Source organism: Solanum dulcamara, chromosome 8, assembly GCF_947179165.1.
Source record: "Solanum dulcamara chromosome 8, daSolDulc1.2, whole genome shotgun sequence".
Lineage (NCBI taxonomy): Eukaryota > Viridiplantae > Streptophyta > Magnoliopsida > Solanales > Solanaceae > Solanum > Solanum dulcamara.
In genome coordinates, this window is record NC_077244.1 from 4,352,427 (window position 1) to 4,379,441 (window position 27,015).

General features: G+C 35.3%; 1 protein-coding gene across 1 annotated transcript; it reads left to right on the plus strand.

Annotated features, from left to right (window-relative positions):
* Positions 1-3,174: 3,174 nt before the first annotated feature.
* Positions 3,175-3,480, plus strand: LOC129898979 (uncharacterized). Its single transcript, XM_055973713.1, has one exon. The coding sequence runs from the start codon at positions 3,175-3,177 to the stop codon at positions 3,478-3,480; it is 306 nt and encodes a 101-aa protein (XP_055829688.1).
* Positions 3,481-27,015: the final 23,535 nt, after the last annotated feature.

The window sequence follows — 27,015 nt, forward strand, 5'->3', positions numbered from 1 at the left end:
TCTGTCTTTGTTGAGTACAAGGCATATTCAGCCGGCTGCGGAAAGACCTCGTTTAGAAGAGTGAAAGTTGTTCGAGTTCAAGGGTAAGCTAATTCTTTCAAGTCGCCGTGGACTCTCTACTATTCTAGTCCTTCTTCTAGGACTTAAACTTCAGACATTATGATTATGTTTCTTTCGGAGTTGCGTCCCCTTTTCTTTCTAGACTTGTTGGTATTAGAGTTTTGGTACGATGACTTTTAGTTCCTAGGCTGTTTTCCGCATGATTTAAGTTTGTTAACTAGATTATTTCTGAGTTTATGGAAACTCAGTATTAATTCCTGATTAAACATGTTTCCGCATCTTTAAATTGTTATATCTCACAAGTGTTGTTAGCTTGTGTAGTGTGGCAGTCCATCACAACGGATCGGGGTTGTGACAGTAATGTAAAGGAATCCATCTCTGTCCTTGTTTTCCTCGAACAGTAGTTGGAGGCACAATGTTCTTGACAAAGACAAATATGGTATTTTAAGCACAATAAGTGTTCCATGGTAAAACACATCATCACTTAACATGATTTTAAATTTTTAAGTGTCTTATACTTTGATTTTGTTCTCATTTTATTTTTTATTTGCACCAAAAAATCATTTTAAAAATACCGAACTAAATCAAACCGTAGGTGGATAAAAAATATCATCCGTTCATTTTTTTTTTGAAATAGTCGAACATAATTTTCTTTAGTTTCAGTTATGATCACTAAACTTCACTTTATTATAACAAATTAAGTGAATTTATAAAACTATTTTTATCATATGAAAGTAACTTAACCTTATACGGATTGAGAGGACAGTAGCATAATAAATATTTGGATTGTATTCATAATATATAGATATAATTTTAAAAAATTAGGAAATGTACCTACATTTTGGGTTTTATCGCAAATACACAATATATACACGTGTTTGTACAATATACGTATTTGGTATAACTCTTTCGCACATTTCAGCTAATACAAATATGTGTTAATACAATTGATACTCGCCTGATATAGCTAATATATACCCACAGCAAGAATATCACTCTTTCGTTGATACAACTAATACGCGTCTGATACAATTCTTCCCCCTAATACAAACGACTATAGCAATGTTTCATAAATATGCAAACTGTAAATGAGATAGTTCGACATGAAGACTAAGATTGAATGTGGAGAAGTACTTGTAAAGTTTCGTTGGTTGTGTGAACCTTTACATTTGAAAATGAGAACTCCAACTCGTCCTCCTGTGATGAATGCTTCGTGAAAAAGAATTTTGTTTGTAACACCTCGTATCTTTGGACTTTGGGTTTTGGTTGGAACGTACTGTTGGGCAAAGCATATCCTTTATGTTACCTAATGAGGTGTATTAGGGATCTTTTGCTAGAAAAATTACGTTATGCATGTCTCATATCCGACAAGGTATGGGATGACTTAGCTGACCAGGTTGAGATCATACTTCTTGTACTCACATGATGGTTTATCTATGTAATGTATGTCTCATATCCCGACAAGATATAGAATGACTTACTGGATACGGCTAAGATCAAACTCTATGTGCTCACATGGTGGTTTATATTGGTTACACTAACAAACTCTTGTAATGAACTAATGAATGATGAACGAAAAATAGGATAACGTCAACGTAATGATTTGGATCCCTTGATCCTTCCATGTTATGATTAGGATTCTAGGTTGTCCCATTTTTTCTCTTGCTATATTTCATGTTTCATTTTTTTCACTTTATATACAGAATAATTCCATTTATACTTACATTTTTTTATTGGGAGAGCTGCATTTTAAATAATGTAGATTCAATTATGTACCCTTTATATTCAATATTCCTAGTATTTTGCTTAAAGGTATGCCAGGTGCTTATCCGGTAGATAATATTCGGTCATGTTAGATGATCAGTTAGTATGCTCATATGACACTTATTCTAGTTTTGATCTTCATGTCACTTCATGAATTTATAACTATTATGTTTAACATATTCCTCTAATAGTCATATAAATTATGCATTATATTCCTCTTATGTCATGTTAGTAGAGAAAATCACCCACGACTTGAGGTCCACAATCAAACTGTCATTATTTGGTAAATAGTGGTTAGTATTCATTAACATATGATAGAATACAAAGTCCAATAACATGCTAATGATACGGTGGTCCAATGTTTGCCAAATCACATATTCCAGGATGAGCTCTCATCCATTTCTTCTTTTTCCACCTGAGAAATAAAAGCAAAACAAGGCTCTTATAAATTGAAGAAAAATGGAAAGTAAATTAAACAAAGAAATAATAGAAGATCAAGTGGTAGTACTAGAGTTAAAATTACAATCTTCATTTTAATGATACAATATCTAATTCTTTAAAGGTGTGTTTGGTAGGGAGGAAAGTATTTTTCAATTTTTTCATATTCTGTTGGTTAAAGTTTTTGCAAAATATTTTTTTTAAGAAAAAACTTTCTTAAAAATGAGAAAACTAACTTTCTTAGTGAAAGTTAGGAAAGCAAATTTCACAAGTGAATTCCATATTCATTGTGTTCTCTCCACTCTTCATGACACCTCATCTTCACTCCCACCTTCGTAGCCCCCATCCCTATCACCCCCACCCCGCTCACCTTTCATAGTATTCGTCTAAATTATATATAAATATTTTTAGAATAATATTTTTTACTTACATACCGCACACTAAAAAGAAAAAAGAAACCGACCACTGATTTGCTAAAAAACATTTTACAAAAATAACTGTGTTTTTACACGAAAGAATTAGGAAGCTTTTCAGTATTTCAGTGAGAATTTGTTTTCCACCATGCATTAGCAATAAGCTGGTCTGGTGGAAAATGGATGTGAAAATTATGTTTTATAACAAAAATTTCACAATAATTCGTGGTGGAAAAACCTATATTTCTAATAGTGTCGGACAAACAAAATTATATTTAAGAAAAAGAAGAAAACATAAGATGCAAGGGGAAGGGATAAGCCACTTGTGGAGAACTCATGCCACAAAACAATTTTATTTAATTCTCTTCACAATCTTCACTCATATAACTAAAAAAATGTAATCCAAACAACAAGGTATATTACCAACCCTAAAGATATTGGTTATAGCCCCATTATTCGTTCCACCAATTCCTACACAAAATTTCAAGAAATATTGCCAATGGCTTCTTTGAACCTTTTTGTTCCACCAATTGCAACTACTACCCAAAGAAGAGTAGTATATACTAGAGCCACATCAACAAAAAGTTCTAGAGGAAGTAGTGAAGAGAAATCAATTTTGGATTTTGTCCTTGGGGCATTACAAAAGGAAGACCAATTATTGGAGACTGATCCAATCATGAAAAAAGTGGAGGGGAAGAGTGGCACCACCACAAGTGTCAACAAGAAATCAGTTTCAATCCCTCCTCCCAAGAAGGATTCCAATGGTTTTGGAGGCTTTGGTGGCCTTTTCGCCAAGAAAAAATGATCAGAGAAGAATTCAGAATTTAAGTCAGTCGAAAATTGATATAAAGTATTATATAATATTGACAAAAATGTTATGCATTTAATCTTATATGTGATGTCATCTAAGTATATATATATGTTTTTCCCTTGTAATTTGATCTTCAATTCTATAATTCACTTGATATGAAGTGTGAACTTATATCATATCTTGCACAAACACTGATGAATTATCTGATTGAAGGATGTAGGTTTTAAATTATTATAAGCTGAATCTAAAGATTGAGAGGGAGAAAAGAAGTGTAGGTCTTGTCACAATTAAAGGGTGTTTACGATATAGTTTGAATTGATTTTTGGTTATGATGACAATGGTCATAACTAGGGCTGTACAGGGCAAACCGATAAACCGCACCAAACCGAAAAAAAACCCGACTAGTGATTTGGTTTGACTTGGTTTTTTGGAAAAAAAATCCGACCATTATAGGGTTGGTTTGGTTTTAACTAAAAAAAGTCAAACCGAACTCAAACCAACCCGATTATAGATATACTACTTTTAAATTATGTTATACATAAAAATATTTATTAAAATGTAATTTATAAATATTTTTTAAAATTTTTTCATAATTTTTGTTTTCTTTCTTACATTTAGATTTGGATTTGAAAAGATCATCTAAATAATATACAAAAAAAGCTCATCTTATAAAGTTATATTATAAAGTTAAAACTTCAAATAGTATTATGCCTCCATCTTATATGTTGATATTTTGTACTAGAACTCTTTTTAAGAAGTACTGTTCTGTGCTTTTTATTAGATACTATGAAAAATCCGAGAAATCCAAAAAAACCCAAAAAAAATGAAAAACCCGAGAAAAATTGATATCGAAAAACCCGACTTTTATTGGTTTGGTTTGGTTTATAGATTTAATAACCCGACATAAATGGTTTGGTTTGGTTTGTAAAAAATCCGAACCAACCCGGTCCATGTACACCCCTAGTCATAACAATCAAGTCGGTTTTCTAAATATTTGAATCAAATAGAATATTACTAATTTATCGACTTCCTTTTACGATTTTCTTTAGTTCTGTACTTTTCGGGTTTCAATTTATATGTCTTACTTTCTATTTTAGTCTGTTTCAAAAGTAATGTCTCTTTAGTTTTTTGGCAATATACTCTTAATTTCTTCCATATTACATGTTTAAGATCACTGGATTATATGACATTTTGGTATATTCCACATATTTTTAATTTAAGACCACAAGATTCAAAAATATTTTTTACTTTTTTAAACGTCATGCCAAGTCGAAACCAGATAAACAATTAAAAATAGGGAGATTATATAATTATTTTGTAAATTTTACCTAAATTTTATAGTGATTCTTCCCAATTACACTCTATCTCTACTCTTTTAAAAATTACCCGAAATCCCTTCTTTTTGGTGGAATTCGGATACATCATGTACGTCCTGATACATCATTGTACGCGATGTATCCGATCGATTCATCGCGTAAAGTGATGTGTCCGACGTCCTAATACATCACGTAAAGTGATACGTGATGTATCTGATTGATACATCGCGTACAATGATGTATCAGCGAATAGGAAAGAGTAGGAATTTTTGCAATTTTTTCAAATGATAGAAATTTTTTAAAAATATGGTAAAATAAGTTGTGTATTTAAGTAATTTTTCCAATTATTTTTGCAATAGGTAACAAGTGTCCAAGCCCAAAAATGTCACAAAAGTGCCCCTTAGGCCACTAACATAGTGATTGTAAGCATTGTGAAGTGTCCAAGCCCAAAAATGTCACAATAGTGGTGGCTTCATGAAGAAAGAATGATCTCACAAGAGAAGGACTGGTATTCACAATATAGATAGCTTCAGACAAAATTGTTAGTTCTCTAATTTTCCTCCTCCTTCTTAGTTGTGTACAATAATACTACTCAAATTTATAGCAATTAAAGTATAGTATTTTGAAGAAGTGAGTCTTGAATTTCGAATGAAAAGTAAGTTAAATTAAGTGGTTATTGTTGAAAAAAAGCTAATTAAAAGCATTCGCAAATCATCATTATTGCAAAATGATTTTGTTAGATTTGTTGTTGTTTTGACAAATTGATGATAAAGATTTGTTCGTTATGATATGTGGGAATTTTATATATTTCAAATTCAATTATCTTCACTCAGGTGTAAACATCCTCTAAATCACATGACCACCCAACTTTTGATATTCATATTTCAACAGATAATAAGAAATAACATAACCACTCGGGTTCGAGTCCAGATATCGAAAAAATTCTGTTGGAAGAGTCATTCCCGAATTAATCTTGCAGTGCACAATTCGAATTTAGTTGGAGCTTTAATGCAGGTTCCGAACACCAGATTAAAAAAAAATAGCAATGTAAATCCACTGAAAAATATAGTAATTTATGCACAGATACAAATTAAGAAATAATATATATGCATAGATAAGAGTTAATGAATCAAATGATACTAATTCCCCCCTCCCCCCAAATACGTCTAATAGTGGTCTTGTTGGCTTCCAACAAACACTACCAAAAAACTGTATTTTTCTATGAATTTTATCGTTGTTGCTAAATTGCTCATAGCTGTACAGGTGACAAAAAAAAAGTCAAATTAAAATGATCATATGTATATGTAATGTATTAATATTGTATAATAGTGTATAATTATATATAAATTGTTGTATAGTTATGTATCATAGATGTCTATATAGATTCATATATATTATTTATACATTGCATCAATTCATCTAGCTAGATTTTTTTTTCAATCCGATCAACTCAAATCTCTTCTAAACAATCTCAAATTTTAGATATGATGTCCAGAAAATACTCTTTCTTCCTCGATTCACACACATTTCATACATTTGAGATATGTAGTTGGGTAAAATTTGATATCTTGAATCTTTGATATATTATTTATTCGAAACGATTGAGTTTTAGAAATTCTTTAATAGGACTATAAAAGAATGTTATGAAAGGTAAAATAGAATTTTTAAAACTATTTTAATAAAACTTTGGATTTGGGAAGAGATTTCAGCAAAGCAATAATTCAGAGATTGGAAATCAATTAATTAGTATCCAATTATGTGATTAGTACACTTCTTGGATTTTATTCTTGGAAAAAAGGGGTGTCATTTGACTTTTTGTTAATCATTAAAATTAAAAGATACGAATGAAAGAACATAGACTAATATTTGATAAGATTATTTGGATAAAGAATTTTAACTCAACGTAACGAATATTTTATCTAATATTTCATAAATAGTACCCAATCAAATTCTGTGATATGAAATAGAGTACTATTCCTGAATAACAAAAGCTTTGTTTTAATATCGAAGCAGACAAAAATTATGTATAGTCATATATATGCCACTCAAAGGTTCCTCTGGCTAACCTAAACGAAGTTAGAATTTTATTTTTATGAATTTATTTAAAAATAATATTTAATTAAAAATAAATAAATTGTAAATCTAACATTTGCATGTACATATTTAATGATATTTTTCACATAAAAAAATATACTAAATTCGATTAGATCTTATCGCATTTGGATTTCTAGCTTCACCTCCTGTTTATTGTGTTATTTTAAAGTAGAGAGGTGACAGCACCAATTTTTTTTTGATGAATTTTAAACTACTCATAAGGCATATCCACAAAATATTGGACTATTTAGTCATGGTAAAGAAAAAGGGAATGTGAAATATATTTTTTTTTGGTGAAAATACACAAAATCTTAATAAATATTGATGTAATCTCATAATTTTAAATTTATTATTGTTAGTTTAGCTAAAAATCTTATTAGTCGAACTCATCCGATTAAAATTATTCAAACTCCATAATATATATTTTCTCCGTCCAAAGTTTATGGGATGTTAATTTGACTCAGCACAAAATTTAAGAAAAAAAGGGAATTATTTTTAAATATGTGATCTAAAATAAGTCATAGATATTTGTATGATCACTATAAATCAATTGCTAATATAGAAATTTTAAATTTAACATAGTACTAAATATAGAAATGTGTTACTATCTACTTTCATATTTAATTATACAGTACTAAAAATAGCTATTCACTTTTACTTGTCCAGTGTAAAAAAATCAAGAGATAATTCATCACTTAATTCTTAATTTTTCCTTATTATTAACTATAGTCATTTTTTCAATTCATTTTCTACAACACTAAATTTATTATTCTAGAAGGGTGATATGATAAAATTGTCATCTATTTATTGCTCTTTCATGAGTGTGTCAAGTCAATACTGAACAAGTAAAGATGAACAAAAAAAATATATATCTTTTTTTGGACTGTCTAACAAGAAAAACTAATATCATATAAATTGAGACGAAATAAATACTAAAAAACTTAAGCTTTCGACGAAAGTTCTCGTTGAAATACCATAAAAAAAATATAAGATATCCGATTGAAGATTTATTTAAAAACATTTCCGACAAGCAAATTTTCGAGGGATTGGCTGTTAACAAAAGAGTAGGGAAATGGGACAAAATAACACATAATGAGGACAAGGGTAGAGAGACATGAGTCTTGATCAACCTGAGTCTATGATGGGGACTCATCACCAAACTCCTATAGCCATTCAACACCATCCCATCAAGGCAATACAAACATGCTCAGAAGACTAGCAGTCTGTACTACATAGCCAAGACAACCATTCATTTTTTCCTATTTATGTAACACCTCCATGAGCCTTGCTCCTCCCTATCTCCCACTCTAATACATAAATTTTGTACTCCCTATATATGCTTTTTGTTTAAAGTTAAAAGGGTCCATTGGTAGTTGGTTTGAAAGTGAATTATTTATGTATCGTTAGTTAGGAGGTAAAATATTCATATATAAAATTAATATAATATTTAATTTACAATTTAAAAATCAGCATAACAAATACATATACAAGTTATGAAAGAATCTATGTATTATTTTATGTAGGATATAAGAAGGAATGACTAATACATGTATAACTAAAAAACATGAATATTTTATATTTGCATAACGAATACCTACATAAAACAATAGATAGATTTTCTCATTATTAATCCTTACATTACTAATATCGCATAACTCTAACTAGCTACTAAACGATCCTAAGGGCGATTAAATAGCTGATTTGGAAAAGTGCTTTATGTAGCTCGCTAGGTTTTAAATCTACATAATTGATGTCACTTTTGATAGTTGATTAAAAGGTAAGTTATTCATGTATAAAATTAATATAATATTTGATTTGCAATTTAGAAATTTTACATAACCAATACATTTATAAGTTATGAAAAAAATCTATGTATTATTTTATGCAACATAGAAGATGAAATAAGTAATATATGAATAAGTAAACTCTGTTATAATGACCCTGAAGGTCATTTTCGACATTTTTGATAAAATTACCTTTTTACCACTCTCATCTGGTGCCCCGAGTCATTAAGATTGGGTTTGAAAGTTGGTTTTTGGAAATCTTGTGAAAAGTTGAGGTTTTCCTAAAGAAATGAATTTGAAAAACTTAAGTTGTCAAATTTTGAGTTTTAGAGTTATTTGGAGTTTCGAGTCTAGAAATGGAATTTCATCGATTCCATCAGTTTCGGAATGTGGAAATTGGTCTAGTAGATTTGTCAAAATCAGATTTAGAGTTGAAACGTGGATTTTAGGTCCGAAATTGGAAATTGAGTTAAAATTTGAATCAAGTTTGACTTTGAAAAATATTTGGGGTTCGCGTGCTCGGATTGAATTTCTGATGGCTCTGAGAGGTGATTCTAACGCTAGATATGACCTCGTTGTATTTTTTAGAGGCTCCGAGGGTATTTTGGGTATTTCAAGTGCCAAAACTAGCTTAGTTGTGACTTATCGAATTTCGGGTCAAGAAAGCCTCAAATTCAAATTTCGATGATTCCATTGAGTCTGAAATATCGAATTTAGTAGGGTTGCATATATAGTTTGTGTATACTGGATTTTGAACAAATCCCGAGGGTCCGATCGGAAGCTTGAGTTGTGACTTAGCTTATTTTGCTGGTGCTGATGCAGGGTCTACTTAAGAGGTAGCGAACCTTCGCTTAAGAAAGACCCATCGCTTAAGAGAAGGGACTCACTTAGGCGGTGAACCTCCACTAAAGCGAAGGTCCAGTCGCTTAAGCGACATTTGAGGGTTGTAATGTCGGAATTTCACCATTTTTAACATTTCAAGCTCGGTTTAGGCGATTTCTTTGAGTTTTTCACGACAAAACTCTTAGGTAATGTATTTCTAACATCCTTCAATTTTCATTGAATATTTTCAAATTGTAACTTCAAATTGTGGATTTCAAATTGAAGATTTTGGGTTTTCTTGAACATGAATTTTTGAAGGAGAAATGGGGATTTTGAACTCGTTTTAACCTTATTTTTAAAATGGTTTTCACCATTAGATTTTTGATTACATGATGATCATTTTCATCTAAAAATACTCATATTTCGAGTTTGTTTTTTGATATGGATTTTTGGACCATTTTACCTTTTTCACCCGAATTACTTGATTTTAGTGTCAATAGCTTCGAAATATGATTTTGAGTCTATAATTGATAGATTATAGTGATTTGTAGTATCACCGGAGGGTAAAAACTTTGAGTTTGGATTGTTTGTAATTTTTGGCTAAGGCAAATGGAATTCTAACCTTTGTTAAGTATGTTGAACCTTGTATTTTCTATGTAAGGGGATTAGGACGTGATGGGTCATTAGATTGAGTTGAATTATATGATTTGAAGTGTGATAGTTGAATTCGGATAGGAGTAATTGTCTAAATATTGTGGATTACGAGACATTGACTTATTGTGTGATTGTGAACTATATGACATCTTATGTGAATATTTATCCTGTTTCATTCATTACTTGTGTATAAACTCATCTATGATAGATGAGAAATGATATGAGTGAGGTATTGGATATTAGGATCGAGGTTTTTATCGATCGAGGTAATTTGTCGAGGTCTCTTCCGACAGATATTATGACCAATGTATCTTTTGATAGATATTAGTCGAGGTCTTTCCGGCGGATACATAGTCTATGTGAGGCCCTCATGGGTTTCGGTCTGATGTGATCAACTGATATGTATCTTAGGACAGACATGTATCAAGATTATTTGACATTACATTTACATCTGTTTCATCCTGTAATTGATTATGATTGAGATTTCCAGTGTTTGCCCAAGTATGGTGGTTAGAACGTATGTGTACTTTCTAGTTGTGGACTATCTAGTATTCTGGTATAATTATGTGTCACGCCCCGGGAGGATACCCTAGACGTGGACGACACTCGAAAACTATTTCTGGCCTTCAAGAGAACCACTTGGTCCAATCACACTTTCATTCAGTCACATTCTATCAGCGGAATACTCAATCATAAGAATACTATTCATAATTTAGGGCCAAAGGCCAAACATATATCCAATCAACAACTAGCAAGAATAAAACTAGTCAAAACGAATAATTCAATATTTTCCACACTCTAGTCTATGAAACCTCTATCAACAATCCAGGAGGTGCCAATGACAAGTCCATGGCTACCAAAAATCAAAATAAGGGAAAACAAATCAAAGCTATAAAGATAATCTCAGTATCCTCCGAAAACTGGGAGGACTCACCAACTAGCTAGAAAGGAATAGATCTTCAACGGTACATCGGTTGATGATCTCTAGTACCCGTCTCTGCATCATGAAATGATGTAGGCCAAATGACGTCAGTACATGAAATGTACGAGTATGTAAAATGGTCCAATGAAACAAACATCAACGAAGAATCAAATCAACTCGAAATCTCAACTCAGGAGAAAGAACAACTCAATCAAGTGTCCTAAGTCTAAACAAGAATATGGTTTAGACGGGACCAATCACATACAATTCAACCCAATCTGATTCAGAGTACTATCAAGACCTATATGGGAGTTTCTCTTATCCGACAACCATCACTTATGAGCCAGTGATAGTACAACAAGCCGACGTTATTATCACGTCCGTTCATACCTTATCAGGGTATACACGAATCAACCAATCATGGATCCATATCCAACCAAGTCCTATCATGCCAGGACAATAATTTGGGAAGCATCCGACTTTAACGGTTCAATCCCCTCCTATGTTTGGCGACGTAGTTATTGGATTCGAGTTATTACTTACTCTTATCCAATTCGGTGCTCGATATTCCTTCCAAGACTCAATGCTTATAAAACTCTATCCAATCAACTCAATCTAATCATATCGACAAGTCTCATTTGGAACCTTGTCAAATCATCAATTCTATCACAATCAAACCTCTTCCAATCATACTATCCGATCAATCCCAATCATATCTTTCAAGTGTAGTTTAAATATGCATTTATAACATCATACAATCCTATCCAATCATTCCTCTATTCATTTAGCAAACCTTTCCGGGACTCATCAAGACTCCAAGTTTCTAAATCAATAATTTAAGATAAACAACATATTTAAGAAAATTAACAAAACTTGTTTATCAACTCATATCAATCAACTCATACCAACATGTAGCACATCACTTTCTTAACTTAACAACATCAACATAATAAAAATCTAGTTAATAGTTGAAAGAAAGACCCATTTGGACATAAATCTATCAATAAACTCCATTCTTATGAACATTCAATCTCAAAAAAGATGTAAGGAACATGGGTGGACTTAACCCATGCTTTGAGTAGCCTTACATGCCTTGGTGAAGACTTTGAAGGAACCTTGATGTTAGGTCTTCAATGGAAGGCTGGAATCCTTGAAATTTTTGAAGGCAATTCTTGTTGGAGATAGATTGAGGAAGAGAGGATGAGGATTAGGGCTTTTTGGAGAGGCAATGGACTAAAAAGAAATGGTCTAAAATGTGACCAAGTCAGTGTATATATAATTAGGGAAAATATCCAATTTGCCCTTCCTAAAAAATCTGGAAAAATGGGCTAAAACCCTCCTGGCGCTATAGTGGCGCGCCGCGCCACTGCAGCGCCAAGTAAAAAATAGGCTTAAAACCCTGCAACCTAATAGTGGCGCATCGCGTCAAGGACCAAACTACTGAGGCTTCTTTCTGGTGCTATAGTGGCGCGTCGCGCCTTTGCAGCGCTAAGCCTAAATTTTATGGGTTCTGGAAAATGGGCTTAAAAAACCCTACACACCTAATAGTAGCACGTTGCGACAAGGACCAAACTACTGAGGCTTATTTCTCGCACTATAATGGTGCGTCGTGCCACTGCGTCGCCAAGCCCAGGTTTTTCGCAGTTATAGTCCTGGCCTGAAATTCCTACAGCACTAGTCCATCATAAGATAGTCATAACTTTAGACTTCAAACTCCAAAAAATACAATCTTGGTGGTGTTGGAAAGAAGACTCAAAGACCTTTAATTTAATAGGTTATGGTCCACCCAGTTCGTTATATTCAAAAAGATAAGGTCGTTGGAAGTCGACCCTTATACAAACTCATTCGGAAACTTAGCCAAGATGAGTTATTTGGACTTGGCTTGGTTTTATGGGTCCCTTATGACCTTAAATCACATCCAACACTCTCCAATTTCTTAGGAATTGATCCTAACTCATGAATGCATTTTACAATCGTCTAGTATGATCCTATACATACACAAAAAATGGTCCGAATCTTAGTGAAAATATTTGGGGGTGTTACATTATCTCCCCTTTAGGATCATTCGTTCTCGAATGATGAGTAAACCAAGGATGGACTCGAGGTACAAATCACAATCAGAATTTAGTCATTTACCCAATCAAATTCTCAAAATAATTTACTATCCGAACTCAAAAATGCACATACGAATTCAAATCAAGAAAATGGACATTACCTTCAACATTCTCATCGATAGGCACGAATAGATGCGGATATTTAGCTTTCATATCTTCCTCCGCTTTCCATGTGGCTTCCTCAACAAATTAATTTCTCCACAAGACTTTGACCGAGGCAATCTCCTTGTTCCTCAATTTACGAACCTGGCGATCAAGGATTTGGACCGAAACCTCTTCATATGACAATCTATCCTTAACTCCAATACTATCAATGGGGACCATCAATGAGGGATCTCCCAAGCATTCTTCAACATCGAAATGTGAAATACTGGATGAATATCGGCTAGCTCTGAGGGTAACTTCAACTCATAAGAGACACTCTCAATCCTCCTCACAACCTGGTAAGGACTAATATATCGAGGACTAAGCTTTTCCTTCCATCCAAACCTTATGACGCCCTTCATGGGTGACACTTTTAAGTACACCCAATCGTCTACCTCAAACTCTAAGTCTCTCATCCTCACATCGGTGTAAGATTTTTGGCGGCTTTGGGCTATCTTTAGCCTATCTTAAATAACTCTCACCTTCTCCATAGCTTAGTGAACAAAATCAGGCCCAATTAACTCAACTTCACCAACCTCAAACCACCCAATTGGTGATCTACACCTCCTCCCATACAAAGCTTCATAGGGAGCAATTTGTATACTTGCATGATAACTATAATTGTATGCAAACTCTATGAGAGATAAATGATTATCCCAATTTCCCTTGAAGTCAAGTACACATGCCCTCAACATATCCTCCAATGTATGGATGGTGCGCTCCGCTTGGCCATCTGTCTCAATTCACTTCCCGTGTCAGTAGTCTTAACTGCCAAGAAGTGAGCTGATTTCGTCATCCTATCCACAATCACCCAAATCGAATTATGTTATTTTTGGGACCTCGGCAAACCTATAATAAAGTCCATATTGATCATCTCCCACTTCCATTCTGGAATTTCTATGTTTTGAGCTAACCCACACGGCCTTTGATGCTCAACTTTAACCTATTAGCAATTCGGGCACTTGGAAATAAATTTCGCGATATGTCTCTTTATTCTACTCCACCAATAAACTTTCCTCAAGTCATGATACATCTTTATAGAGCCAGGATGAATAGAGTATTTGAAACTATGCGTTTCGGCCATAATCCTTTCTCGAACACCATCAACATCTGGGACACACAATCTATTTTGGTACCTCAACACACCATCTCCCCCTTTGGTAAAAACCATCAACTTTTGTTTATGAACAACTTTCTTTAATTGGAGAAGGATGGAATCTTGGTCTTGCTTCTCTTTTACCTCTGCCACGAGTGAGGATGTAGACCCATCCCGACCATTAACCCCACCTTCATTATTCTCTTCAAGACGAACTCCTAATCGAGCTAATCTATGCACTTCTTTAGCCAAATATTTCCTTCCCTCCTCTATATGGGCAGTGCTACCCATAGACAATCTGCTAAGAGCATCAGCAACAACCTTAGCTTTACCTGGATGGTAGAGGATGCTCATATCATAGTCCTTGAGCAGCTCGAGCCATCTCCTTTATCTCAGGTTGAGTTTCTTCTAGATGAAGATGTATCGTAAACTCTTATGATCGGTGAACACATCAACGTGCACTCTATACAAGTAGTAGCGCCAAATTTTAAGAGCAAATACCACAGCTGCCAGCTCAAGGTCATGAGTTGGGTAATTTCTCTTATGAATCTTAAGCTGTCTTGAAGCATAGGCTATCACTTTTCCCCTCTGCATCAACATACAGCCCAAAACAACTCTAGACGCATCACAATAGATCACAAAATCCTCTGTTCCATCGGGCAAAGTCAAAATAGGAGCAGTGGTCAGTTTGGTCTTCAATTTCTCGAAACTCTCCTCACAAACATCGGACCATTAGAACTTAGCCTTCTTTTGGGTCAGCTTGGTCAATGGTGATGATATGGATGAGAACCCCTTTACAAACCTTCGATAATAGCTAGCTAAACCTAAGAAGCTTCTTATATCTATTGGGGATGTGGGTTTGGGCCAATTTTTCACTACTTCAATCTTCTGAGCATCAACCTGAATACCATCTCCAGATATAATGTGGCCGAGAAAAGCCACTTATGCAAGCCAAAATTCATATTTGGAGAACTTTGCATACAATACCTGGTCTTTCAAAGTTTGCAAGAGGACTCTAAGATGATAGGCGTGCTCCTCCTAATTCTTAGAGTAAACCAAAATATCATCAATGAATACAATCACAAATATATCAAGATATGGATTAAATACTCGATTCATGAAATCCATAAAAGCTGCAGGGGCATTAATCAACCCAAAGGACATAACTAAGAACTCAAAATGGCCATAACGGGTCCGGAAAGCTGTCTTTAGGATGTCACACTCCTTCACCTTCAACTGATGGTATCCCGATCTTAGGTCTATCTTTGAGAAACAGGTGGCACTCTGAAATTGATCAAATAAGTCATCTATTCTGGGGAGAGGGTATTTGTTCTTTATGGTGACTTTGTTTAGTTGCCTGTAATCAATACACATTCTAAGGGACCCATCTTTCTTTCGCACAAATAGGACAGGAGCACCCCATGGTGAGATACTCGGCCTAATAAATCCTTTGTCTAACAAATCCTTCAACTGTTCTTTCAACTCTTTCAACTCAATAGGAGTCATTCTATATGGAGGGATAGAGATAGGCTGGGTATCAGGAAGGACATCGATCCCAAAGTCGATCTCCCTATCAGGAGGGACTCTAGGCAGATCTTTAGGAAAGACTTTAGGAAACTCGTTGACAATCGGAACCCACTCAAGGGATGGATACTCAATACTGTCATCTTGACGATGTGATAAATACACCCTTTTGAGATTAGTTTTCTGGCCCTAAGGTAGGAAATAAACTTACCCTTAGGCATGACAAAACTACCCTTCCACTCTATGACCGCCTCATTCGGGAATTTGAACTTGACAATCTGAGTCCTATAATTAATAGAGGCATAATAGAAATAAAGCAGTCCATGCCAAGGATCACATCAAAATCAATCATGTCCAACTCAACTAAGTCAGCCAAGGTATCCCTGTGATGGATTGACATAGTGCAATCTCTATAGACTCTCTCAGCTAAGACAGAATCACCGACAGGAGTAGCTATACTGAAAGGCTTGAGAAGATATTCAGGAATTTTATTGAATTTACTAGCCACGTAAGGAGTCACAAAAAATAGTGTGGCACCCGGATCCATTAAAACATAACAGTCAAGAGAAGAGACTCGAATCATACCCATCACAACGTTTGAGGAGTTCTCCTGATCTTGGGCCAAAGTCCAAACATATATCCAATCAACAACTAGCAAGAATAAAACAAATCAAAGCGAACAATTCAATATTTTCCACACTCTAGTCTATGAAGCCTCTATCAATAATCCAGGAGGTGTCAATGACAAATTCATGGCTACCAAAAATCAAAATAAGGGAAAATAAATCAAAGATATAAAGATAATCTCGGTATCCTCCGAAAACTAGAAAGACTCACCAACTAGCTATAGTGGCGCGTCGCGCCCTTGCAGTGCCAAGCCTAAATTTTCTGGGTTCTAGAAAATGGGCTTAAAAAACCCTGTACACCTAATAGTAGCACGTTGCGCCAAGGACCAAACTATTGAGGCTTGTTTCTGGCGCTATAGTGGCGTGTCGCGCCACTGCAGCGCCAAGCCCAGGTTTTTCGCAGTTATAGTCTAGGCCTGAAATTTCTGCAGCACTAGTCCATCATAAAATAGTCATAACTTTTGACTCCGAACTCCAAAAAATGCAATCTTGGTGGTGTTGGAAAGATGACTCAAAGACCTTTAATTTAATAGATAATAGGCCACCCAGTTAGTTATATTCAAAAAGATAAAGGTGTTGGAAGTTGACCCTTATACAAACTCATTTGGAAACTTAGCCAAGACATGTTCTTTGGACTTGGCTTGGTTTTAGAGGTTCCTTATGACTCTAAATCACACCCAACACTCTCCAATTTCTCAGAAATTGATCTTAACTCATGAATGCACTTTACAATCGTCTAATACGATCCTATACGTACACGAAGAACGGTCCAAATCTTAGTGAAAATTTTTAGGAGTGTTATATTATGATATAAACTATATAGATTAGGCTGTCTGAGTGTAGGTGTGTAGTTGAGGAGGTTTGTGGTTGGGATGTCAGGAGTACCTGTGTTCCGCATTGCTTTACTTAGGTTTTAATTTCCATTTTGCTAAGTACCGTATTATTAGTGCTCACCCCTTGTTTCTATATCTGTGTAGGATTTGAGCACAACACTTTCTACTCATAGTACTTCTATTAATTGGCCGAGCTTCTGAACGCGTGAGAGGTAGCAGCTTGTCTTCTTCGGCAAAATATCATCGCTATTTACTTTATGCTTTGTTATACTTGAGGATCGAAACATATAGACCTGTACCTTTTTCATTTCAGTTGAAATTGTGTCTTGTTCATGTGACACCAAGTCTTTGGTGATTTAGAATCTAATTTTTGCCTATCTTTATCTATACCATATTAGAGCCGAACTCTCTTTGTTTCGAGATCGGAACTTCACATTTCTGCTTTCATTTTCGCTTATTTTGAAATGTTCAGGCTCTTAGGCTGACTCATCTTAGTGGGTTAGGCGAGTTTCATCACACCTAATTTCGATTCATGAAAAATTTGTATTAAAGCCTAAGATCATAGGTCTCACGTGTACAAGCCAAGTCTATGTAGAGTTTCGAGGATCGATATATAGACGTCTGTACTTATCTTTGAGAGGCTATGAAAACTGTTAAGAAATACCTCCACTTCTTGATTCTTTATTGTGCGTCATTGATCCGATCTAATTCCTATCGTTTTACTCTATTCTCTTTCTTATAGCGATGACTCATTCTTGGTCTTAGTTGTGAGCAACTGAGGTGTCATCGCTTGGTGTTAGTGTTAGATATGGCTTTAAGATGGAAGTGATATAATTATGGAAAAGATATGTAGTTAGACTTGATATGCTTTGCAACTCGAAAGGGATGAGTAAGATCGTGGTTCAATGATATGTTTTGAGGTTTAGCATTGAAAGATGAACAATTGTTAAGAGATTTCATGAACATCTTATATTGTCTGGTTAGTTATTCAGCAATGAAAAATAACATTGGTGTGGCTTAGTCAACATCTGAAGTAGTTTGACAATAAAGAATGGTATAATCAGAGGAATAAGTATGCGGTGAGCATTATGTCTTTGAGGGTTACAGACTATGAACTTCATCATAAAAGGATAGGTTGTATGATGTATGATGACCATAATATTATGCCAATTGAGATAATAAAATGGGAAACATCCGACTTTAACGATTCTATCCCACGGGAAGCATCCGACTTTAACGGTTCCATCCCTACCTATGTTGGCGGCGTAGTTTCTCGGGTTCGAGTATGGACTATACTCTCACCCGCTTCGGTGCTTGATACTCCTCCCATGACTCCATGCTCATAAGACTCCATCCAATCATCTCAAACAAGCCCTCACGGCTAGTTTCATTTAGAACCTTGCCAACTCATCAACTCTATCCTCAATTCAACTCAATCGAGTCATAATGGCAAGTCTCATTGGACTCTTTTCAAAACTCAACTCAAATCATCAAACTCTTCTCTTTAAAACTTGTACAATCTTAACTCAATAAATGCAAAAAATATTTTTTACATTAAAATATAATTTCAACTCCTCAACTCAATCTCAAAATAGATATTTTAATGTAAAAATACTCAACTCATTTAAAGGCTCCTCATACTCAATTCGTACTTAAACTCCTTTCTAAATCAAAGACGAAACTAATAATTCTTTAGACTCAAAATAGTGTGTAAATAGTTTATGCAAAAAGGTTCACAAATAATTTATTTAAAGCTCCTCCTCAAAAGATCATTTATTTTTAAAATATTTCTACGACTCCAATCAACTCAAATTATGCACATCACATACCACAAAATCACATTAGACTCTAATCCACTTCATCACACAACATCCTCATCGACATAACCTCTTCATTCACATCATCGTCAAATACCATTATTCACACCGTCATCAAACATCATCATCACATCATCATCATCATCAAACATTATCATCACATCATTGTCAAATATCATCATCAGACATTATCATCACATCATTGTCAAATATCTATTCTAAAATCCTTATTTTAGTCCTATGTTCAATTTATAGAAGCGAAAGGACATTCTTAACTATCCAATTCATTCTTTTCATTCCAATCAATACACATATACACAAAGCCATCCATCTAAACTCGAGACAAATTATTACCAAAAAAATCTCATCTTGAGTTCATGTGAATGAAACATGAATCCATACTCTCAACAAAACTCAACTCAAGAATATCGTCAACATCTATAAATCTATATACAAAGATACATTTGTAATCAATAATATGAAAGATAACTATTTAGTAACTCAAGTCATTAAAAACATCAATCAACCAATAGTATCTAAAAATATTCTATAGTTTAGGAAAACTTTCAAGAAAACCTTCTTAGAAGGTTCAACTCTTTCACAACTCCTATCCAACACATCTATGGGCATATGGAAGAACTCAATCCATATTTTAGGTTAGCCTTACATACCTTAGTGAAGATTTGAAGAAAACCTTGTGGTTGAGTCTTCAATGGAGAACTCGAATCTTGAAGCTCTTGGAACAATTCTTTGTTAAAGAAGGACTTGGAGAAGAAGAAGAGGAAGAGAGAGGATCTTTCTAGGGCTTTTCTAGAGAGAAAGAGGGGGGCTGAAAATATGTCCCCAAAATGTTCAAGGATGATACATATATAATGTGGAACAAATTCCCAAATTTCACTTTCTCCAAAATTCTGAAAAAAATAGGCTGAAAACATTCCTGGCGCGATAGTGGCGCCTTGCGCCATTGCGGCGCCAGGTCGATTACGCCTAAAAACCTGCACATCGGTTAGTGGAGCGCCGCGCCAAGGACCAAACTACTGAGGCACATTCTTGGCGCGTAGCGCCCTTACAGCGCCAAGGCCATATTTTCTAGGTTCTGGAATTTAGCTTGAAAAACCCTACACAGCTCGTAGTGGCGCGCCGCACCAGGGGCCAAACTACTGAGGCGTGTTCCTGGCGCGATAGTGGCGCGTCGCACCACTGCGGCGCCAAGCCCAGATCCCAAGCAGTTGTAGCCCAAGCCTAAAATTTTTGTCGTGCTAGTTCGTCTTAGGATCGTCATATCTTTTGACTCCAAACTCCAAACATTACATTCTTGGTGGCGTTGGAAAGAAGACTCGACGACCTTTAATTTGGTAGGTCGTGGTCTATCGAGTTCATCATATTTCAAATGACATGGTCGTTAGAAGTCAACCTTTATACAAACTCCTTCGACAACTTACCCAAGACGAATTCTTTTGGACTTAGCTTGGTTCTAAGGATCCCTTATGACCCCACATCATCTCTAACACTCTTTAATTATTTAAGAACTCATCCTAACTCATGCACACGCTTCACAATAATTGGGTTCGACCCTACACGAATATAAGAAAGGTTTGAATCTTAGGGAAATTTTTTGGAGGGTGTTACAATATCTCCCCCTTGGGATCATTCGTCCTAGAATGAAGATCAAGCAAAGCTGGACTCGAGGAATGAATAACAATCGTGACTCAATCACATCAATAAATCAACCAATCGAGAAGTTTGGAAAATCAACTACCCCCGCTCAAAAATAACATTGATTTAAGTCAAGAGTAGGGACATCTCCTTTAACACCCTTATCATTAGGCATGGATAGAACATCGAAACTCCATCAACCGAATCATTCAAACATCTACATCCTCAACCGTCGAACTTAAATTCATGAACGACATTCCCAATCCTCTTCATAATTTCATGAGGTCAATATATCGGTGCCCCAAACTTCTCTTTCTTTCCAAGCCTCATAACACCCTTCACGTACATCCAATCACTCCCCCAAAAGTCAATAATAGCCTACTTCCATTACTCTCATAGTGACTACCACACACTCAAGCCTATCACTCTAACCACATCAACCACATCTACAAATTTTCGAGCCTACTTTACCACTTTTACTTCCATTATTGTATGACCTCTTACCTAGAGACACGCTAACATACCCTTATCTATCTATTGCACATCCCAAGGTCTCATCTCGCTCCTCCTCCACAAATTTATCCTCAACTAGACAAGTATAACACAACTATCATAATTGGGAAACACTCACTCTCCCTCATCTACTCTCGCTCAACTCTATCTACTATCCTCTTGGCCAACTCATCACTATCGAAAGCTCAAGACTTACTTTGGCTCATTACCCTATTATCTCCCCCTTAGCTTAAAGACATCAACTAAAGGATACTAACTAGTCACCCAAAGCAACTCATAAATTTAGAACCTCATATAACTCTATACTATCTCATATGCACATTTTAAGCCTCTTCTTACCAAATAACTTAGCATCAACTCATTATTTACATTTGAGGATCACATACCCCTCCATTCATAGAAAACACTTCTCTCAAGTTAATATCTTAATCTCTCACATACTTCATGTCATGCCTACTAAATCAAATCTTAAAACTAGCACTATCACAATCATTCTCTACACCTCGTTACTCACCTTATAAATACTCTACCCTAGCTACAGGTCTCAATCAACCACCATTCTCACTATTTGAGTTCTACTCCTCTAACTCCCTCTTTCTAACTCTACAACCATCATCTCAACCATAGCTCTCCCTGCCTCGGATTACATTCCATCGGATGGTGATACTTATCACTCAAACACGCAACTTCCCTCTCGAAGGTAACATTCGAATCGAGATGTAGATATGAGATTTCTTAGATACATCTCGCTCTGACTCAATGCACGATCCATATAAATAAGAGTACATATTTCCAGATCAACAGAGTTAAGCACAATAATCGGCTCCTCTCAAGCCTTGTGCGGTCTCTTCACTTCCTCAAGACCTTATCTTAACTCATCAACAAGAATCTTATACTTACTGTTTCAACTACCTTGAGTATGAGGGATAGTCAAACGGATATGAGTAACGCACGAATCAGAAGGGAACATTCATAGAGTTAAACTTTATCGCATGAATCTAGAATATGAAAGAAGAGAAATAATTCTTAATGTCCTATAGCCTCCTGATTATAAGTGTGGTGCACAACACACCCATAAGCAAGACTCTACTAGACACGACTTCATAGACTCCCTAGGACTCTTGAACTCTATGCTCTGATACCATGTTTGTCACGCCCCGGGAGGGTACCCTAGACGTGACTGGCACTCAGGAACTATTTCTGACTCCCAAGCGAACCACATAGCTTGATCACACATCCGTTTATTCATTCATTCAGTGGAAAGTTTAAAAATAAAGAATAATTTAGCAGGCAACTCAAATCACCCATCCAACTTAAAGAATAAAGGCCATGGGCCAATAGATCAACTAAAATATTTGTCATTAAGAATAGTTTGACAAGAATAACTCAAGGATAGAAGTACTCAATCGACCTATCACCATCTAGTCTATGAAGCCTCTATCACTACTATCTAATTGGTGCCAATGACATGTTCATGGCTACCTCAAATCAAAATGAAAAGGGCTAACTCGACGCAAGAATACACAAATGGTGTCCTCCGAATGTAGGGGAGGGCTCACCAATACGCTAAGTGCGAATGGATCCCCAATGATGCTCCTATTGACGATCTCTTAAACCTGTCTCTTCATCATGAAAAAATGCAGGTCTAAATAGGCGTTAGTACATGGAATGTACGAGTATGTAATATGGCAAAATGAAACATACCTCAAGGAAGAATATCATTGATCCAAATATCTCACATTAGAAAGATAAGAGAGACTCAAATAAGGCGTCATAAGTCTAAAGTAAGAATATATTTTTTAGACAAAGACCAATCATATACCATACAATCCAATCCAATTATGTACAATACAGTGCAATTAAATCATTCAATCCAATTCAATCATATACTGTTAACTCAAAGTCAATCACATATCATCTTATCCAATCAACTCATATATCCATCCAAATCATGTACAATCCAATCACAACTCGTCTAACCCAATCAGACCATATACCCTCAACTCAACAATTAACTCGAAGGACTCAACTCAATAAATAAGTAACAACTCACACAAGTGTCCTAAGTCTAACAAGAAATGGTTTAGACGGGACCAAATCACATGCCAATCAACTCAACTAACTCGGAGTACTATCAAGACCTAAATGGGAGTTTCTCTTATCCAATAACCATCACTTATGAGCCAGTGATAGTACAACAATCGACGTTGTTGCCACGTCCGTCCATACCTTTCCAGGGCATGAACGCCTCCCTAATCATGGATTCCATCGATTAGTCAAGTCCTATCATTTCAGGATAATAATAAAATGGGAAACATCCGACTTTAACGATTCTATCCCACGGGAAGCATCCGACTTTAACGGTTCCATCCCTACCTATGTTGGCGGCGTAGTTTCTCGGGTTCGAGTATGGACTATACTCTCACCCGCTTCGGTGCTTGATACTCCTCCCATGACTCCATGCTCATAAGACTCCATCCAATCATCTCAAACAAGCCCTCACGGCTAGTTTCATTTAGAACCTTGCCAACTCATCAACTCTATCCTCAATTCAACTCAATCGAGTCATAATGGCAAGTCTCATTGGACTCTTTTCAAAACTCAACTCAAATCATCAAACTCTTCTCTTTAAAACTTGTACAATCTTAACTCAATAAATGCAAAAAATATTTTTTACATTAAAATATAATTTCAACTCCTCAACTCAATCTCAAAATAGATATTTTAATGTAAAAATACTCAACTCATTTAAAGGCTCCTCATACTCAATTCGTACTTAAACTCCTTTCTAAATCAAAGACGAAACTAATAATTCTTTAGACTCAAAATAGTGTGTAAATAGTTTATGCAAAAAGGTTCACAAATAATTTATTTAAAGCTCCTCCTCAAAAGATCATTTATTTTTAAAATATTTCTACGACTCCAATCAACTCAAATTATGCACATCACATACCACAAAATCACATTAGACTCTAATCCACTTCATCACACAACATCCTCATCGACATAACCTCTTCATTCACATCATCGTCAAATACCATTATTCACACCGTCATCAAACATCATCATCACATCATCATCATCATCAAACATTATCATCACATCATTGTCAAATATCATCATCAGACATTATCATCACATCATTGTCAAATATCTATTCTAAAATCCTTATTTTAGTCCTATGTTCAATTTATAGAAGCGAAAGGACATTCTTAACTATCCAATTCATTCTTTTCATTCCAATCAATACACATATACACAAAGCCATCCATCTAAACTCGAGACAAATTATTACCAAAAAAATCTCATCTTGAGTTCATGTGAATGAAACATGAATCCATACTCTCAACAAAACTCAACTCAAGAATATCGTCAACATCTATAAATCTATATACAAAGATACATTTGTAATCAATAATATGAAAGATAACTATTTAGTAACTCAAGTCATTAAAAACATCAATCAACCAATAGTATCTAAAAACATTCTATAGTTTAGGAAAACTTTCAAGAAAACCTTCTTAGAAGGTTCAACTCTTTCACAACTCCTATCCAACACATCTATGGGCATATGGAAGAACTCAATCCATATTTTAGGTTAGCCTTACATACCTTAGTGAAGATTTGAAGAAAACCTTGTGGTTGAGTCTTCAATGGAGAACTCGAATCTTGAAGCTCTTGGAACAATTCTTTGTTAAAGAAGGACTTGGAGAAGAAGAAGAGGAAGAGAGAGGATCTTTCTAGGGCTTTTCTAGAGAGAAAGAGGGGGGCTGAAAATATGTCCCCAAAATGTTCAAGGATGATACATATATAATGTGGAACAAATTCCCAAATTTCACTTTCTCCAAAATTCTGAAAAAATAGGCTGAAAACATTCCTGGCGCGATAGTGGCGCCTCGCGCCATTGCGGCGCCAGGTCGATTACGCCTAAAAACCTGCACATCGGTTAGTGGCTCACCGCGCCAAGGACCAAACTACTGAGGCACATTCTTGGCGCGATAGTGGCTCATCGCGCCCTTACAACGCCAATGCCATATTTTCTGGGTTCTGGAATTTAGCTTGAAAAACCCTGCACACCTTGTAGTGGCGTGCCACGCCAGGGGCCAAACTATTAAGGTGTGTTCCTGGCGTGATAGTGGTGCGTCGTTCCACTGCGGCGCCAAGCCCAAATCCCCAACAGTTGTAGCCTAGGCCTAAAATTTCTGTCGTGCTAGTTCGTCTTAGGATCGTCATATCTTTTGACTCCAAACTCCAAACATTACATTCTTGGTGGCGTTGGAAAGAAGACTCGACGACCTTTAATTTGGTAGGTCGTGGTCTATCAAGTTCATCATATTTCAAATGACATGGTCGTTAGAAGTCAACCTTTATACAAACTCCTTCGACAACTTACCCAAGACGAATTCTTTTGGACTTAGCTTGGTTCTAAGGATCCCTTATGACCCCTCATCATCTCTAACACTCTTTAATTATTTAAAAACTCATCCTAACTCATGCACACACTTCAAAATAATTAGATTCGACCCTATACGAATATAAGAAAGGTCCGAATCTTAGGGAAAATTTTTGGGGGGTGTTACATAAAATTAACATTTTACCTCTCCTTTTAGTTTTTCCGAGTCACCTTTGCTTGGGTGTGAAAGTTAGTTTTTGAAAATCTTGTGAAAAGTTGATGTTTTGCTTGAGAAATCTGTTTTAAAGGCTTAAGTAGTCAAAATTTGAGTTTCGAAGTCATTTAGAGTTTCAAGTCTCAAAATGGAATTCCGTCAATTCCATCAGCTTCGGAATGTGGAAATTGGTCTAAAAGAGTTGTGAAATCTGATTTGGATTTAAAACGTGAAATTTAGTTTCGAAGTTGGAAATTGAGTTAAAATTTAATTAAACTTTGACTTTGGTCAATATTTGAGGTTCGGATGCTTAGATTTGATTTCTGATGGTTCTAATAATTTCGAGAGGTGATTCTAATGCTAGATATGGCTACGTTATAAATTTTTGATGTCCCGAGGGTATTTTGGATATTTCAAGTACCGAAACTAGTTTAGTTGCTACTTATCGGGTTCCAGGTCAAGCAGATTTCGAATTCGAATTTTGATGATTCCATTGAGTCTGAAATATCAAATATAGTAGGATTGCATATTTGATTTGTGTTCATGGGGTTCTGATCAAATCCCGAGGTCCATTCAGAGACTTAGCCATGTGAAATGGCTGTTGTCAACTAGTGTCACCATTGTTCCTCCTCCGCGAATGCGAAGCACTTGTTTATTGACCTTCGCGATCGTGAGGTCTGAACCACAATCACAATAAGGCAAAAACCTAACCTTCAAGTTCACGACTTCAGTGGATCGCGATCGCAAAGGGTTAAGTGGCGTGAATAGTGTCTTTTTCCAAAAGACGGGATTAGGGTCAATTTCCTCCATTTTTGATATTTTACGCTCTATATAGACGAATTTCAAGGGGATTGTTTTGGAAAACTATTGGGTAAGTCATTTTCAACCTACATCTTTGATTTTTATTGATTAATTCTTGATTTTAACTTCAAAATTTGGATTTTAAATTGGGAATTTTGGAGGTTCTTGCCTAATCTGAATTTCTAACAAAATTTATGTTTATAAAC

Excerpts from the sequence above, each read along its gene's own strand:
- LOC129898979 (XM_055973713.1), top strand. The coding sequence starts at position 3,175 with ATGGCTTCTTTGAACCTTTTTGTTCCACCAATTGCAACTACTACCCAA.